The following is an 18498-nucleotide window of genomic DNA, read 5'->3' as shown; positions in this document are numbered from 1 at the left end:
GAAAATATTTGATTTACAATTGATTCCTACTTCAACTCATTTAGCCCTGTTCTGTCTGGATCCCAATTAACAGTGATAAACGAGGGATTTTATTTTGGGTCCCTTATTCAGCTCCAGGAGAGGGACAATATATTAGAGACACCACTTCCCACAATGATAATTCAATTAAAACCGATGTACATTAACATTGCAATGACATTTAAAACAATATTAGTTCATTGAGCATTCAAATATATGTATTTTTTCAATGTATGGTAATATTTTTCTTGTTTTTTTGCTAGCCAACCTGTTCAGATATAAAAGGACCTGTCTTGTGCGCCATGGTCTATAACCCTGTGTGCGGGAGTGATGGCGTCACACACGGCAACGAGTGTATGCTCTGTGGGAAAAGAAAGTGAGTACACACACACACACACACACAAAATCACTTTCTGGCAAAGTTTTTTAGACCGAAAAAGGTTAAAATTGCAACTTTGTGGACACAATTCAAAATTTGCGGCCCCTATTATGAACTCTTGATCACAGTCCGTTCTGAACTACATTATTGCAACATAACTATCGGATTTTGCAAGGTTTTATTTGGGCTTTCCAATTTGCCAGAAGCAAAAGTGTTAACTTTTTTTGTAATTTGAGAAAATTCTGTGTTTACATTACTGCTGATGTTTATTTTTGTTAGTTAACATTTCACCCTCATCTGATCACTAAATAATTATTGCAACATAATTATCAGAGTTTGTGAGGTTTTACTTGGGCCTTCCAACTTTTCAGAAGGAAAATGTTTAACTTTTTTTTGTATTTGTGAGAAAATTCTGTTTACATTAGTGCTGATGTTTATTTTTGCTACTCAACATTTCACCCTCATCGTCATTTTATCAAGATAATAAATCATGTATATCATACATTTACTTTATCCATCCATCCATTTTCTACTTTATGCCATACATAAAGAATTCAAGCAAACTTGAAACGTGTTTTGTATTTTCTCTCTACAGAAGTACAAATCAGAACATTTGGATTGTCAAGGATGGACCATGCTGACCTGGGCATGTTAACAGTGAAAATCATCAAATAAAGCATTCTGACATAACGGTGGATTCTGTTATTGACGTTTTTTCGCCCAAAAAAAGCAAAGTACAAACCTAATATTATCCATGTTATGCTGACCTGAGAGCAGGTGGTGAATGACCGCTCGGTTGTTTGCAAATTAAAAACTCAATGTTTACACTTCTTGTACTGAGTAACAGAATTGTCAATAATGTGTGTGTGTGTGTGTGTGTGGTGAGAAGCGAATAGAAGGATGTTGCACTCAATGGTGAAAGGTCAAATGTTCGAGTCACATGCTTTTAACCAGGAAATACAGAAGTGAAATCTGTCCGTTGCAAGCGCGGCGAAAACGAACAAGGTTTATTTTCAAACCCACAAGAGAGTGTTTAACTATAATGACGGATCCAGTGGAGCACGTGTAAGTACTTTTGCCGTAATTCGATTTATTTCTGTGTCTGTTTACAATTCATCTATTTTCTTGTCATTTTGCTTAATTTAAATGATACACCACTGCAAGCTGCAAGTAGAATAACAAATATAACGTCGAATGACAGAGTCAATCGAAACAAAGCAATACTATCTTCGTCAAACGAGATTATTGGGTATGGCTTGTTGTATGACGCTCAATAGATTCTGCGAGTTAAACTAAAAGTGTGTGTGTGTGTGTGTGTGTGTGTACTATGGAATGACACGTGTTTGATTTTTTCCAACTTTTTCTAGGGAAGCCATTGTACTGGACTGTCAAAATGGAATCTCGATAGACCTCTTTCTACATCTTACGCTTATCCCAGCTGTAAGTCCTCTGTGCTCATGGTTTATTCATTTTAGGCAAACACTACAGAAAATTCTAGACTAGAAATTTCCATTTGCACAGTTCATCATATCCGAAAAAGATTAAGAAGAAACCAAGCTTATTACATTTGACCCTGTATCAAAATCTTAGCACTTGCTGATAATGCATGCATGTCAATCAATCAATCAAAAAAATCTATGTTTATTTATATAGCCCTAAATCGCAAGTGTCTCAAAGGGCTGCACAAGCCACAACGACATCCTCGGTTCAGATCCCACTTTAGGGCAAGGAAAAACTCACAATCCAGTTGGACGTCGATGAGAATGACTATGGAAAACCCTGGAGAGGACCGCGGATGTGGGTGACCCCCCCCCCTCTAGGGGAGACCGGATGCAATGGACGTCGAGTGTGTCTAGCATAATATTGTGGAAGTCCAGTCCATAGTGGATCCAACATAATAAGAGTCCAGTCCATAGTGGGGCCAGCAGGAGACCATCCCGAGCGGAGATGGGTCAGCAGCGCAGAGATGTCCCCAACCGATGCACAGGCGAGCGGTCCACCCCGGGTCCCGACTGTGGACAGCCAGCACTTCATCCATGGCCGCCGAACCTGTGCCCCAGAGCAGAAAAGAAAAGAAGCGGCAGAGCAACTGGTCAAAAAGGGGGTCTATTTCAAGGCTAGAGTATACAAATGAGTTTTAAGATGGGACTTAAATGCTTCGACTGAATGCAAGTGTGAGTTTACCGTGTTGACGTCACAGTGTTTACCTATTACACTGTTATTATTACGCCTGTGTGGCATCGTGGTACCGGGTTCGATTCCCTCAAGGATGTGTAAAAATTGAACACAGCAAAGGTAAGTTTTAACAGATTTATTCTACAAAAAGGATCTAAGGAACAAAACACTGGAGCAAACAAAAGGAAACCAAATACGCTAGTATGAGAACTAGGTGATACAAAATGCAAACTAAACTGACCTGTAGGCACAAAAGAGAAAACAAAACTTTCAGCGTGAGAACTGGAATGAACAATGGCTAGCGCGAAAAGCTTAGCGAGAATATACGTACTGAAAGTATTGCAGGCGTAACTCGTTGCGTGAAAAGCAAATTATGAACCCAGGCTGAACAAACAAAAGAGGACGGCTTATTAAGTGACGGCGATTATCTCTAGCATGTGTGCGGGGCAGTGAGTAGCAGGTGAACTGATGAGTAACCATGGTAATGAACAAAAACAGGAAATAAGCATGTTAAACAGCAGAGTCATGAGAATGGAACAGAAACAATATGAGAAAATCCGTGTACGGATCTTAACAGTTATTCTGCAATTAAATACTGTAATTAACTGTAAAACCTTAGCTGTATTGTAACATATAGTTGTAAACATATTGTAATTAACTGTAGGGTTACAATTGTGAATTTATAGTATATTGTTGTAATGTTATTGTAAAACCACAGCTATGCAGTTACAGCAAATTACTGTAAAGAAACAAAGGAGGCGATTGCAGACGATGTTAACATGATGCTAACGTGTAAATTATAACTTCCTTTAATGGCTGATTTTTTTTAAATTTGCGATTTGACCCTCGGCCCGTTCCGTAGTTTGGGGAAATGTGCCAGACATATTTCACTGGGGCTCGTGCCCCACTGTTGATCTGCAGTGCCCCAGTAAAAATATCACCAATAAAAAAAAACGCTTCAGAGTTTTAAGTCTACATAACATAGAAAACAGCGCACATACTACTTAGTATGGTAATTGATTGCTACTGTATTCACTCCATGAAACAGTGAGCACATGGCTACTTAATATGGTAATTTATTCACGTGTGGATCGAGACTTCAGTTGAGAGAGAGAGAGAGAGAGGTAACGTTAGCCAACAACAATTTGTTAATTATATTATTTTGATTTTCATTTGACTCAAACTGTAACTCCTAGATGGATATCAGAAAGTTATTCGCCCGCAGCAGGGAAGAAGCCGCAGGAATGAGAGATGTAAGTGAAGTCCTAGCTAGCTAGGCAACATCATTGTCTTAAGTTGATGCTAAGTTAGCTAACGTCATTCCTTGTATCAAGACAAACATATTCATTTGCCGTACGAGCTGTCGGGGGAATTTCCAATGAACATGAAACATCATGTTGGTTATTGTCTGCTGCTTCTGCATCAATGATGATTCGGAGTCAGCATGTGTGAGTTGAGTGCTTCTCAAATGGTTTATCTTCAGGAAGAAAAACATTTTTCCATATCAAGTCGTGAGCCACATTTTTAAATCATTGAAGTTTATTTAACAGAAAAACAGCACAGTAGACTTGTCTTGTTAATTGGTGTGACTTTGATTAAAATAATCGTGTTTTGTCACCAGAAAAATGGCTACAGCTAAAGCATCTGGTTTTGTTTCCAGAAAAAATAGTAACATTTCTGTATTTGTTTTCAGAAAGATGGCTGAAAATATTGGGTTTTGTTGCCCCATTTAGATGTTTTTTAAATATATTTCCATGTCCGTCCTGAGTCCTCCTCCAACTTGTTAGTCGGTTTGCCTTTTGCTAAAATACTCACTAATAGTCACTAGAAAAAAGGCTAAAAATATATGGTTTTGTTGCCACAATTAGATTTTTTTCTCCCTAAACTTTTTTTTTCATGCACACATCTGACTGCGACTCACTGAAAATGACACACAATCCACTTTTATGTCACAACCCAGCAGTTGGGAACCACTGGACAACTGTATAACAGTTACTTTAATATTTCCATGTCTGTCCAGAGTGATTGACCACTTTGCAAAAATGAAAAGGAGACATTACAGTTTACTTCTCAGAAAATGATTCCCTGAACAGACACACAACAGTTGTTCATTTATTCTACTACTGTGGCTTTATTGTTGTGTGTATATTTTATAGTTTTGTGTATCTGAAATAGGATTAGCCACATTGCCATGAATGGAAATTAAATATTACAAAAGAACCCAGAGATGTAGGGGTGCTTTATTTTTTGTTTTACTTTTGTAGATGTTAAATTTGCATATGATTACTGCAATATATATTTGAAAAAGATTCATTGCTCTTCCTTTTTGCTTTTACCAGTAGCAGTTTAGAAGTCTGGAGTAAAAAAGTAGGTCAAATGCCTTAGTTAATTTCAGGTGGTTAATCAAAGATCCATAGAACATAATCTGATATGAGTTCATAGTTTAAAGCACTATTTATGTATTTTTTAATGATAAATAAGTGCTAAAAATGTTTTTGCTTGCGCGCTTTGCACGCTCACATGAATCATTTGTGCCCCAGGTGTGCCCCAGTACAGTATTAGGTCTAGTGACGCCCCTGGTAATAGCTTCCAGTTAGTGTTGAGCCACAAGCTCGAAAATAGCTTGCAGAACTGCACAAAGAAAGAGGGACCTTCAGGAAACCTCAGTTCCAAAACCATGGCAAGTTGCTCTTCGGACATGACGAGACAATTTTACCTTCAATCGCTGTGAGACGACATCGTTGGCGCGAACGCTGCTGGCGTGCATTCCCGCTTATAGAGAGGAGGAGCTTCACTTCCGTGTTTATTCTACAATTGAGTGTACTAAAACATAAAATGTAGGATGTTACTCGATCTGCTTTAGTAATATTACAACACAAGTCCAGCAGGAACCAAGGTGGTAGAGAGGAAGTCAATAGTCACTTTTATCTGAGATTTTCGTCAAAAAAGTTCCAAGTCGTTTCTCATACCAATCACACATGTCCGTTTGGGGGCTTAACAATAATAGTCCAACCAAAAAAATAACAAAAAAATCGTCTTACAAATACGATCATGCTATTCTGTTATTATGTGGTATCTTGTGATATTTCTACTGAAATAAAAAGTTGTTTTGGCAGGTTGTAATTAAGTGTATTGTAATGGCAGTGGCGAAATGAAGGAGGAAGATTGTCTTTGAACAAAGTAGTCTTCTTCTTCGCTCCCAGTGAGACTAAGTTTAAGTTCACTACACAATATTACCATAACTATGGTATGTTCTTTCATAACCTGTACAAAATGTTTAACAGGCTTAATATTACATTTTATTAACAAGTAGGTAGAGAAGGTAAAAACGTTGTGCAAAAATATGAATGCCGTTACTTTGTACAACTGTTAAGGTCTTAGTCAAGTAGGGGTGACCCCAGGATGTAGAGACGGGAGACAAGGTGGAATTACAAAAATGTAATTAGACAAAAAGGGAAAACTAAGGCCGATGGGGCAGAAACGCACACCACTTAACCTGGACAAAATAGGTTCTGTTATGATCCGCCGCCCGGATCATATATTGTTCTGGTTTTTGAGTCCTTTTGTGTTTCCTGTTTGTTTTTGGACTCTTCCGATCCTTGGTTTGGCTCTTCCTTGTTTTATCTTATTACCATGGTTTCTCATTTGTTCCACCTGCTCTTGTTTGTTACGCGCACCTGTGTTTCGATTATTGCTTTAGTATTTAAGCCTGCCTTCGACCTCAGTTCTGTCTTGATCCGTTGTTTGCTGTAAGCAACACTCACGTTGGTATTTCTTAAATCTTGTCTCTGTGCTAAGTTGCTCCTTAGCTTCTCGGGCACTCGGTACGTTACTTTTGGACTCCTGGACTCCATGCTAGTTTAGCTTTAGCTTCCCGTAAATAGGCAGGCGCTTTCTTTTGCCTTTTGAACCAGTGTTATTTTTTTGTACATTAAATCAAGCTCCTACCTGCAATTTGTGTCCTTCTGGTCCATTTGCATCTTGGGGTGACAAAACGCGCATCCACGATGCGAGCACCGCGTGACAGGTTCCCCAGAGGTCGGCAGGAGAAAGGGCCAGGGCACACTGAGCAGGGCAAGAATCCAAAAAAAGAACCCCTTTTACCTCAGAGCGACTAGAAAATAAACACACAAGAGTTTAGGGAATTCTGGACAAAGTAGCGACAACGTAACAGGTCTGGTGAGGTGAAGCAGGTGCATGCAAGAGAGGAGTTCTGGATACAATAACCGGCGAGGCCAAGCTGACACTGACGAGTCTAAATACTGGTGTGCTAATTGCGAGCAGGTGTGCCTCAAGGTCCGCCCCTCGCCGAGAACGAATCACTAAATACACGGGCGCAGACAAAGGAAAAGGCAGGAAAACACTAAAACACAACAACATTTATTCAGGTATGAAAAATTTCACCTAACATCTTTGAAAATCAAAAGAATGATAGTAATAATCCACATTTTGTGTTACTAATGCATAAAAAAAAATGGTATCTAAACATGGACGTGTAGCTCCTCTCCTCTCAATGCAATTGCTCCTAAAGCAGGAATACAAATTATGTCCATCCATCCGTCCATTTTCTACCGCATGTCCCTTATGGAGTCGCGGGGGATCGCTGGAGCCTATTTCAGTTGCATTCGGGCGGTAGGCGGGGTACACCTTGGACGAGTCGCCACCTCATCGCAGGGCATACAAATTCTGTATTCCTACAAAATATAAACTCTGGCAAGACACCAACTCACTGCAGGTATTTCTTTTTTAATTCTCTTTAAAAGCATGTTTATGCTGCTGCTCACTGCTCCCCTCACCTCCCAGGGGGTGCTCAAGGGTGATGGGTCAAATGCAGAGAACAATTTTGCCACACCTAGTTTGTGTATGACAATTGTTGGTTTCTCAACTTTATATATTTTTTGTGTTGAGCAGTTTTAAAAATGGTAATGTTTAAAAACATGTCATTGAAGCAAAATAATTGTCCAGTCATGGTATTAAAAACGCAAAAATGATCTTTCTACGGTACACTTATTAAAGACAAAAACATTTTATGTTTCTGTGATTAATCACGATTCATTTTGAGTTGACTACGAAAAAAATGCAAATAATTGCTGTAGAGGTTGCCCTCTAGTGGGTTCCTTGGACCACCACGCACTGCCCCGAAAGCCCATATTTCTGGGTACAACACTGTTTTATTTTCATGAATCGTGGAAGGCTTTTGCTTTCCAGCGACATGTATTTTTCTGAGTTCGTGTCTCTTTGGCTCCCACTCCAATTCCAACCAAGAGTCTCATCCCGGCTGCTGCTAACAAAGGCGACAGGTGATTAGATAACAAGGCCCACCTGGGCCATCTACTCAACTGTCTCTGTCTTCGAGGCCAGTCCTGGCAGACCTCACTCTACTGTCACTGTCTTCGAGGCCAGTCCTGGCAGACCTCACTCTACTGTCAGTGTCTTCGAGGCCAGTCCTGGCAGACCTTGTTCCACGGCAGGCCCGCAAGCCACTCCCTCCTCCACAATCGCGATTAAATATTTCCATCGTTTGACAACCCTCAAAATATCTGGACTGCCGGAAATTAAAAAAAATATATACAAATCGTCTATTCAGCAATATAATTTGTCAATCCGCACAACACTTTATCCTATATTTGAAATGCAGCTGTAAAGGCAGCATGTGCAGCAGTGCCAAGGTCATGTTTGTTTTCTTTTGTCTTCCAGGTGCTGATTGCCATCGTGCTGTCATTCTTTCAGAGGAGAGCAAAAACATTGCCCATTGACAACAAACTTCCTTTCTTGCAAGGGCGTTTTGGCATTGTGGTGTAAGTCATTAACAGGGAGGTGCAAATTTAATTACAGTTTTAATGATAGTCTAACAGTCGATATACAAAACTATAGAATTGAAAGATTGACTTATTTTACAGTAGTGTTGTAACGATACCGATATTTTGGTAACGGTACTAAAACTATTTTGATACTATTCGGTACTTTTATTTTTTGAACAATGACAGTTAAAAAAAAAAAAATCAGACTAAAGCTCTCGGGCACCAAGGTGGCACCATTCATAAAAAAATGTTTAAAATAAGTCAAATATCAACATACAGTATTTTTTACTTTCAATGCTTGAATCTCTGGATTAACTTCAGATCTCTATGTTGTGTTTAAGTTTTTATTATTTTTGAGCACTGGCAGTTTTAAAGAAAAAAACAGCTTGCATGGCAGCTTTGTGTTATTAGTGTCAATATTGCAACCTTTTCTCGTTACATTACACCTGTTTGCTCTGTTATTCCACGTTTCATGTTTTTTTATTGAAACAGTATTTAAACATTTTTGCTGTGAGTAGTGATTGGTCCCCAGGCTGCACTCTGGACACTCCCAAATAATTTAAACTTAAGTGATAACAGGCCACTGGTGTGGTAAAAGAATACAAAATTTTCCATTACATTATGACAAATATGTAAAATAAACAAGTGGTTCTCAAACTTTTTTACGATGGACCTTGCAAAAAAGATAGCTTTCCCAAGTATTATGACCAACATTAAAATACAGCAGGGCAGTAGGGCTAAGTACTCATTAAAAACAAGGCAGAAATTATATTTAAGAACTATATTTAATGTTTATGGCCACTGTAACATTACATACAGTTTGAAAAGTAACACTGTGTTTGAGTATAGGAAAATAAAACACTGTACTTTAATCAAGTGATTCTTTGGCATACCAGTAGGTCAGGGGTGTCCAAAGTGCGGCCCAGAGGTAATTTTTTAACGGCCCCACGGCACATTTTAAAAATATGATTGAAAAAGTTTTAAAATGTAAAAAATGATATAAAAGAGCAAACGGGTGAAATGTAACAAGAAATTGTTGCAATGTTTACTCTAATAACACACAGCTGCCATGCAGGCTGTTTCTTTCTTTAAAAAATAATAATGAATCAAAATCAATGTCATTATGAATTATTGACCTATTCAAGGCTCCAATTACATCACGTAAAATTTTCCACTGTTAGATATTTTTGGGGGAAAATGTTGCATATTTTGTGTTTGCCATATAAAAAACTGAGCTGTTTTTTTAAAGAAGGGGCTAAAATGAACAAACAAAAAACATAAGCAACAATAAAATTTATAATTGACAGATAGATCTGAAGTTGATCTCGAGATTATTGTGTTAAAAGTAAACAGTAAAAAAATGTAGAATTTATTTTTTATCACTTTAATGAGTAGGACCCTTTTAGATCCCCAATAATTTTAGTGTGATTTGTTTTTAAGTGTCATTGCTCAAAAAATAATAATGAATTAAAATCAGTGGTGTTATTAGTTATTGACTTTTTTAAGGCTCCAATTATTATATGATCTCAAATATTCCACTTAAAAAAAATATTGGGTGATAATGTTGCATATTTTGTGTTTTTTTCCATCAAAAATCATGGTTTTCTTTGACAAAAAAACATACAACTTAAATCTTTAAAATCATTTTATTGACAGATGGACCTAATGTTGATCTGGAGATTTAAAACTTGAATAATAATAAAACAAAATAATACTGAATAATGACACATGTTTAATCCCCAGGATCAAGCCTGAGTGGAGGCCTGGATGTATATTGGTTATACATATATTTAATTCCATCCATCCATTTTCTACCGCTTATTCCCTTTCGGGGTCGCGGGGGGCGCTGGCGCCTATCTCAGCTACAATCGGGCGGAAGGCAGGGTACACCCTGGACAAGTCGCCACCTCATTGCAGGGCCAACACAGATAGACAGACAACATTCACACTCACATTCACACACTAGGGCCTATTTAGTGTTGCCAATCAACCTATCCCCAGGTGCATGTCTTTGGAAGTGGGAGGAAGCCGGAGTACCCGGAGGGAACCCACGCATTCACGGGGAGAACATGCAAACTCCACACAGAAAGATCCCGAGCCTGGATTTGAACCCAGGACTGCAGGAACTTCGTATAGTGAGGCAGACGCACTAACCCCTCTACCACCAGTTTTTAAAATTAAAAAAATGTAAAAATGGCCCCCGCTTGCTTAGATTTTTCAGTCTGCGGCCCTAAGTGGAAAAAGTTTGGACACCCCTGCACTAGGTGGATTAGTGGTACATGTACCACAGTATGAGATCCACCGGTTTAAATAATGCATCTATGACTAAAGGATGTTAAAACGTTGTCATTGGCAGGCCTCTGGACACCATAGGCAGCCTGAGCAACCGCTGGTCTTATGGGTTCGCCTTTGGGGCCGTGTCCTACAGCGTCCTGCTGCTCTTCTCGGAACATTACATTCCTTTCACTGTCCCGCCCTGGGCCAGAGGTACGGACCTCTTTTACCAACCAGTTCTTGTTGTGTTAATGGCCGGAATACAAAAAAATGTCAACATGTGATAAGAAGATGTTCATGGTCCTCAGCTGTTGTTTACCTGGTTGGAGCTCTGGAGGTGGGCCTGGTCAACCTACCGTTCTTTGCCTGCCTGTCAACTCCCTTCAGAACAGCTGGAGCCATACTTGGAATGATCTACTCTTTGTGTTGGTAAAATTGCACACAAAGAGTTAGGAGAGAGAAAATGCAATTCTAATGTGTGCACGGTTGTTTGCAGGCTTATCATCACAGTGTGGGACACGTTCACATGTCCAGGTGGCAAGGTAGGTGAATAGCACACCTGCATTGGTCCAATTTAGACTTGACATATTAACAACAACAAAAAACCTAAATTGGCAGATTTTGGGAAAATATCAGAAGATAATTGTCCAGTGGCCTTGTATCCTTTCACTCGTTTTTCTTTTGGGGAGATTTGTCTACATGTTGGTCAAAGATGTTCGGAAACATCTACAGCTGGAACAGGAGGTGAGTAAAGTTAGAAAACATCCAGTCAAAGACAAAAAAAAAAAGCAATGATTTATCATTAAAGTATGTTTTTTTATTTTTATTTATATCCCACCAGGACCCAGATGAGCTCACTGATCAACACCAGGTGCAGCATGTGAAGAGACTACTGAGGAAAACAAGCGCACACAGGTAAAATGCAATCTAGAGCGCACATGCTGCATTCAAGCGACCCCTCTTGAAATTGGAATTTATGCTTTTGTCAAAATGCACACTCATCTGCAATTTACCACAAATTTATATCAGTGTTAATTTTGTTGACAACATTTTTGTTTTAGTTATCGTCAATGACCTTTTTTTTCCCCTGACTAAAACCGGTCTTGTTTTGAATTTAGTTTTTGAGATGTTCTGCAATAACCCAAATAAAAGTGGTTTCAAAACGACTATAAAGATGTGTTATCCTTGGTAGACAAAATTTGCCGTCAAACTAAACTAAGACCATAACAAACTCATCGTGAATAGATGTTGAGCAGGAACCAAGACTGAAAGATGCGTGTATGTTGGACCACCTCGCTAGCATTGGAATACTTCGCCGGCTACATTCAGCGGCCTTTGATGCAGCGGAGTATAGTACCAGCTTACGGAAGACACGTAAGCGGTGTGATCGAAAACAGAAGCGCGGATGCCGAGCGGGGCTAACAACAAAGCAAAAGGCTAATCTCCACAGAACACCGCTTCCTTCCATCCTGAAGCTAGATTTAAATGGAAGACGTGAGCCTGCTAGTCTGGGTGAGGAGTCAGTTAAGTTAGAACAAGTTTTTTCTGCTATGACTGTGTCAGAGTTGGACATGCGTTCTACTGAGGTGGCAAATTATGATGCGTTCAGTTTATCGCAGCACCAAGCAAACCATGGGAAAATTCCCATCATATCAATTCCTAGATATGGTCGTAATTATTTTAAGTGCACTACGCATAGTAAACGCAACATTATTAATATTGCTCCTACGGATAATTTGATCAAAAACTCCTTAAAACAGCCCGCTACCTATAATATGGGCTTTTTAAACATAAGATCATTGTCTCCCAAATCGTTATTAGTTAATGAGGTCATTGGAGACAACAATCTTAACGTCATCGGTCTCAGCGAAACCTGGCTTAAACCAGACGACTTTTTTTGCATTAAATGAGGCATCTCCTCCTAACTATACGAATGCGCATATTGCCCGTCCCCTTAAATTTTACCAGTAGATTTCTCTCCATGTGTCCCCCGATCTGAAATGAGTTTGACACCCCTGCCATTGAGTGTTTATGCCAGATTCCTGGCCTGGGTACCACAATTTTATACAGATACACATAACGATATATGCCTGTAGACACATTTAGGGCCTGATTCACTAAGAATAGTGTGTACTATTAGTGGGCATGTTGCCTGTGATCTACTAACACCGTGCATAATTGAAAAGTGGCACAGACCGCCTTATTTAAATGAGGATTTTTCTCGAACTATACAAGGCATGGGCATCACCACTGAGACACTCTTATTTAGTGCACATTCATGTTATGTTTTGCTATGTTTTCAAACATGCAAGAGGCATGTACCGCTTTTAATTGGCATTTTAGCAGCAGTCGTTCAGTGCATCATTTTTTTTTTACCACTGAAGGTGCATGGGGGGGAGGCTGCACTACTGCATATGTCATGAAGTTATTATTACATAGGATATATATTTTATTATATGTGAAAAAACAAACAACAATAAAAAATGACACCAACATTAATCAGCCCCTAAAATCATCTCTACTTTAAAAGGATGTTGCTGAATAGACAATGTTGTTGTTGTTTTTTTGTTTGGTTTTGTTTGGTTTTGTTTTTATTATTTCTGACTGTATGATGGAATCCTTGTCCATCATCTGTCTTTGCAAACACTTCTTTCTCAAAGTGTGTGCAACTGTGTCAGTTTCTTTTCAAAAATAGAACGCAAAAAAAGTGCTCCCGAAACGGTGATGCGTGTTGATAAATCACATACAATTTGTTTGCATTTTCTCCTCCCAGAATTCTGTTATTTTTTATGATCATCATGTATTCTGTATATTAATGAAGACAGAGATGCAAAATGGATTGCATGTTCTGCTCTCTTAACAGACGCAATCCACTTTGCACATGGTTAGTAGATCAGCTCCGTGTGCAATCAAATTTGCACTTATTTTAGTAAACGCAAACATCTCAGAAATCTGGCCCTTAATATTTTTGACCTTTTTCTGTTGCAGCAAGACCCTAAGCTGGTTCCAGAGCAGAGTGTACGAGTGGGATCCCGACTTTAAGTTCCCTAACAGAATCATTGGCACTGCCATCATATCTCTCATTGGCCTGTACACGGTATTATTTTTTTATATTTTAAACAGTGAAAAATTAAAGATTTTCAATGTTTGTAAGACAGTACACTCAATGGGCCCCATTCAGCAATAAGTTCCTAACTTTTCCTCCTATCTCCTAAGAGGAGTCCATTCAAATTCATGACGTGTTCTTCCATCCATCCATTTTCTACCGCTTATTCCCTTTTGGGGTCGCGGGGGGCGCTGGCGCCTATCTCAGCTACAATCAGGCGGAAGGCGGTGTTCTTAAACGACCAAATTGTTCCCACCTGCTGTTTTTAAGTTGCTGAATGCCCAATGGTTAGCGCGTACTTGTCTTTCAAATTTTGCATACAAACATGACCTTATTTCCCCAATATGCATATGAAAACGCCATTAATTCCGTAATTTGCATAGGTAAACACCCTTAATTTCCCATATAAGGGCAGAATTCCAGCGGAAAAGCCGAGCATCAGACACAAGGAGAAAACACAAAGAGATTACAGAACAGAAATTCGTATTATCCCGTGGGGGAAATACATAATGTCAGAACGTAAGTTTAAGAAAGGGGGGACTGCTTCGGTAGCCTAAAGCGTTCCAAAAAATATTCGTCACTTCGTACATGGTCGTGAAATATGCGCTTCCTCCCCAGGGCACGATCTGTGGCATCTTACCATCTTGTGTGTGTGTGTGTGTGTGTGTGTGCGTGTGCGTGTGTGTGTGTGTGTGTGTGTGTGTGCGTGCGAGCACACGCTATTTTGAAATGTCTATATATTGCTAATTTTGCTATATATATGTCTGTCTGTTCTATCCATCCATCCATCCATATATATACATATATATATATATATATATATATATATATATATATGTATATATCATGTGAATGTGTATATATATGTGTATGTATGTATGTATGTATATGTATATATATATGTACATATGTGTATATATGCATGTATATATGTATATAAATGTATGTATATATGTATGTATGCATATATGTATGTATACGTATGAATATGTATGTATATATGTATATGTATGAATATGCATATATATATACCATATATGTATGCATATAAATATATATGTATTAATATATATATATATATATGTAGGTATATCTATCTCTCCATCTATCTGATATTAATTTAAAATCAGACAATAGAAGTAAGGGAACTTGTCACACTTTAGAACAAATAGGCCACCCGAAAAGTGCACTCGTAGATTTTGTTCTTACCTTCGAACAAATCCCAGCTAAGAAAACATTGATGATACAAAAATATCCTTAAAAACTTTGTAAGTGTACCTATGAACCAAATTTGTTCTTAAGAACGGTTGCTGAATGGGACTTATTGTTTTTTCTTAACTGCCGGTTTCTTTCAGATGACTCTGGCTGACTACAGTCTGAGTACCGTGGCTTTCGGTCAAGTGGACAAGTGGAAGAACACCTTGAAACACCTGGTGACCTCCTGTAATCAGACAGAAGCGGTCGGAGCCATGATCCCACAATTGGAGGAGTTCATCGACGTGGCCAGGAGTGAGTGACTCAAGCTGACTGTTAACAAGCGAGGAAAATCCTGTCTGATAGTCACAGCGTTTGTTTATTTCTGTCATTCTAGAGACTTGGTTAGCAACCACCATCTTTGCGAGTCTCAATTCAGTCGCCTACACGTTTCATGTACTGGTATGTTACAGGTAAGCTACTGCGCTTACTCTGTAAATTACAAATCTGTGTAAAGTCCTCCTTCAAAGTTTGCGATTTCAAATTCATTTTAAAGAGTATTCTATGTATTTTCGGCGTAAATTATTGTATTTCTCGGGCTACAATGCGTGCCACCAAATTTTAGAACAAAAATCTATTTTTACAAATATAAGCCGCACCAGGCCGTATACCGAAATATTTTGTAAATGTTTATTTACTTAATTGTTGGTGAATTTACGAAACTGAATCAATACAAAACGAGTGCCATTGTAAGTTAATAATACTACATTTTTTTTCCATTTGTTTACACACCATTTTACTAACTGTCTTTTTCTAAAAGGATATACCGTATTTTTCGGACTATAAGTCGCAGTTTTTTTCATAGTTTGGCTGGGGGTGCGACTTCTACTCAGGAGCGACTTATTTGTGAAATTATTAACACATTACCGTAAAATACCAAATAATATTATTTAGCTCATTCACGTAAAACACTAGACGTATAAGATGTTAATCGGATTTAGCGATTAGGATTAGGAGTGACAGATTGTTTGGTAAACGTATAGCATTTTCTATATGTTGTAGTTATTTGAATGACTCTTACCATAATATGTTAGGTTAACATACCAGGCACCTTCTCAGTTGGTTATTTATGCGTCATATAAAATACACTTATTCAGCCTGTTGTTCACTATCTTTATTTATTTTAAATTGCCTTTCAAATGTCTATTCTTGGTTTTGGGTTTTATCAAATAAATTTCCCCCAAAAATGCGACTTATACTCCAGTGCGACTTATATATGTTTTTTCCCTTCTTTATTATGCATTTTCAGCAGGTGCGACTTATACTCTTGAGCGACTTATACTCCGGAAAATACGACACACACTTTTCCAAACACCAATTTTCTTAATTCCAAGATGATTTGCAAAATCAAAGTTAAAAAGTTAAAGTACCAATGATTGTTACACACACTAGTTGTGGTGGGATTTGTCCTCTGCATTTGACCCATCCCCTTGATCACCCTCTGGGTGAGGTGAGCAGTGAGCAGCAGCGGTGGCCGCGCCCGGGAATAAGTTTTGATGATTCAACCCCCAATTCCAACCCTTAATGCTGAGTGCCAATGTTAATTAATCTACTAGAGTAAAAAAAGAGCAACACCAACTCCAACCCAATGTCAGTTTCACAACATTTAGGATATACATTTACTAAATACATTGAAAAAAACAGACCCATACTCATTAAATTCGATTTAAAAAAAAAGGAGAACCAATAATTAGTAATAGCAACTACTGTATTAATGATAACAATGACTATATTGATATCATATTTATGAATAGTTAAAAACAAACACAATTAATTACAATAACATAAAAAATATGTATCATTATTTTTATTATTACCCGTTATCACTATTAAAGCCATTGTTCCTAACATTATTAACAACAGACACAGTTTTGAGGTCAATTTAAACTTGTACAACTTTTGCAGCATTCTACTTTTGGGGTATTAGTATAAAATTAAAATTGTGACGTAGTGTTTTTGATGTTGCCACAGGAAACATTTAAAGAGACTTTGGAGAGGAGAGAAAGGTTTCCTCCCTGAAAAGTTCCACAACCCACGCTCTTCTGTCAGTGTGGTAAGCGACAAATGAAACACTGCAGTCATAATTGCACAGACAACCTTTTAACTCAGCGACTCAATCAATTTTTTCCGTTGATTTTTTGCAGGCCTCCATTGCACGGTACTCGGGATGGCAAATTGCTTTTACACTGTGGGGTAAGATTTCATTTGAATTTCTCATGATTCTTGGTGGGTCTGTTGCTCAGCTCAGATGTTTCTGTGGGGAATTTGTTGTATACTTTTACACTGCGTGCATGGATTTCTTTCTACAGATTTATGGCTATTTGAAGGGAGTCGGTTCCTTTCAAAAAGCCATTCAAAATATTGGCTCGTTATTCCAGTTCTTATTTTATCAAATAAACAATTACTGGTAGCAATTATATGATAAGACTACAGGGGATGCAAAACAATAACAGTGCAATACTTTTTCATAACATGGTCACGACTGTGTAGTTTCTCTTGTTAGATTCTTGATTAGGGACCGAATGTCCCTTTGGGACAGAGGACCCTATTGTATTTCTAAGGTTTTATTATTATTTTACCGCCGCTTCTTTGAGCTGTAATTTGACCCCCTTAACATGCTTCAAAACTCACCAAATTTTGCACACACATCAGGACTGGTAAAAATTGCCATCCAATAAAAAAAACAAAAAACAAAACTCAAAATTGCGCTCGAGCGCCCCCTAGGAAAAATCTGACAAAACTGCTTGTAACTTCCGTTAGGAATGTCGTAGAGACATGAAACAAAAACCTCTATGTAGGTCTGACTTAGACCTACATTTCATAAATTAACATCCTTCAGCAAAAATCAACAGGAAGTTGGCAAACACCCCTTCAAAACAAAAAATTCCTAAAAAATGTCATTTTTGCCTCTTTGAGCTGTAATTTGACCCTCTTAAAATGCTTCAAAACTCGCCACATCAGGAATGGCAAAAGTTGCGATTTAATAAAAAAAAAAACCCAAAACTTAAAATTGCGCTCTAGGAATAAAACACAGACAAAACTGCTCCTAGGAAAAAAACACTGCTTGTAACTTCCGGTAAGAATGTTGTAGAGACATGAAACAAAAATCTCTATGTAGGTCTCACTTAGACCTACATTTCATTAATTGACATTCTTCAGCAAAAATCAACAGGAAGTTGGCATTTACCCCTTCAAAACAAAAGTTTTGTAAAAACCGGTCACGTTTTTTCAAACATTATCTCCTCTGAGCGCGTTTGTTGTGTCGGCTTCAAACTCGCACAGGAAAGAGATTGAACCCCTCTGATTAAAAGTTGCGCAAAGAGTTTTTCTAACTGCTCCGGTTTTGATTTTACGAGCCTTCAGAGGACATCTGCGCTAATGCTGCTGCGCTGCTGCCGTCTCAAGATGGCCGCTTGAAAGCAGGAAGCACCAGCGTGACCACACAATGCAGAGAATGTAGGTACTGTGCGGGTAAAGATTTGTTAACTGGG

General features: G+C 38.4%; 2 protein-coding genes across 3 annotated transcripts in view; both read left to right on the top strand.

Annotated features, from left to right (window-relative positions):
• The window catches only part of LOC133538567 (serine protease inhibitor Kazal-type 1-like), a 3816-nt gene extending 2729 nt beyond the window's left edge, over positions 1–1087 (top strand). For both annotated transcript variants that reach the window (XM_061880220.1, XM_061880221.1), the window contains 2 exons: positions 282–394; positions 993–1087. In XM_061880220.1, coding sequence (XP_061736204.1) covers positions 282–394; positions 993–1038 — 159 coding nt within the window. In that variant the 3' untranslated portion in view covers positions 1039–1087. The remainder of the gene's footprint in view (positions 1–281; positions 395–992) is intronic.
• A 245-nt stretch (positions 1088–1332) lies between these two features.
• LOC133538566 (stimulated by retinoic acid gene 6 protein-like) overlaps positions 1333–18498 on the top strand; it is a 38487-nt gene continuing 21321 nt past the window's right edge. Inside the window, exons 1-13 of the mRNA XM_061880218.1 lie at positions 1333–1462; positions 1765–1837; positions 8270–8370; positions 10730–10860; positions 10956–11076; positions 11144–11189; positions 11266–11391; positions 11489–11562; positions 13636–13744; positions 15109–15262; positions 15345–15420; positions 16979–17060; positions 17152–17200. Of these exons, the coding sequence (XP_061736202.1) occupies positions 1338–1462; positions 1765–1837; positions 8270–8370; positions 10730–10860; positions 10956–11076; positions 11144–11189; positions 11266–11391; positions 11489–11562; positions 13636–13744; positions 15109–15262; positions 15345–15420; positions 16979–17060; positions 17152–17200 (1267 nt within the window). The 5' untranslated portion in view covers positions 1333–1337. The remainder of the gene's footprint in view (positions 1463–1764; positions 1838–8269; positions 8371–10729; positions 10861–10955; positions 11077–11143; positions 11190–11265; positions 11392–11488; positions 11563–13635; positions 13745–15108; positions 15263–15344; positions 15421–16978; positions 17061–17151; positions 17201–18498) is intronic.

Source organism: Nerophis ophidion, linkage group LG20, assembly GCF_033978795.1.
Source record: "Nerophis ophidion isolate RoL-2023_Sa linkage group LG20, RoL_Noph_v1.0, whole genome shotgun sequence".
NCBI lineage: Eukaryota > Metazoa > Chordata > Actinopteri > Syngnathiformes > Syngnathidae > Nerophis > Nerophis ophidion.
The sequence above is the reverse complement of the archived record's forward strand: the minus strand, read 5'-3'. Positions and strand labels throughout refer to the sequence as shown.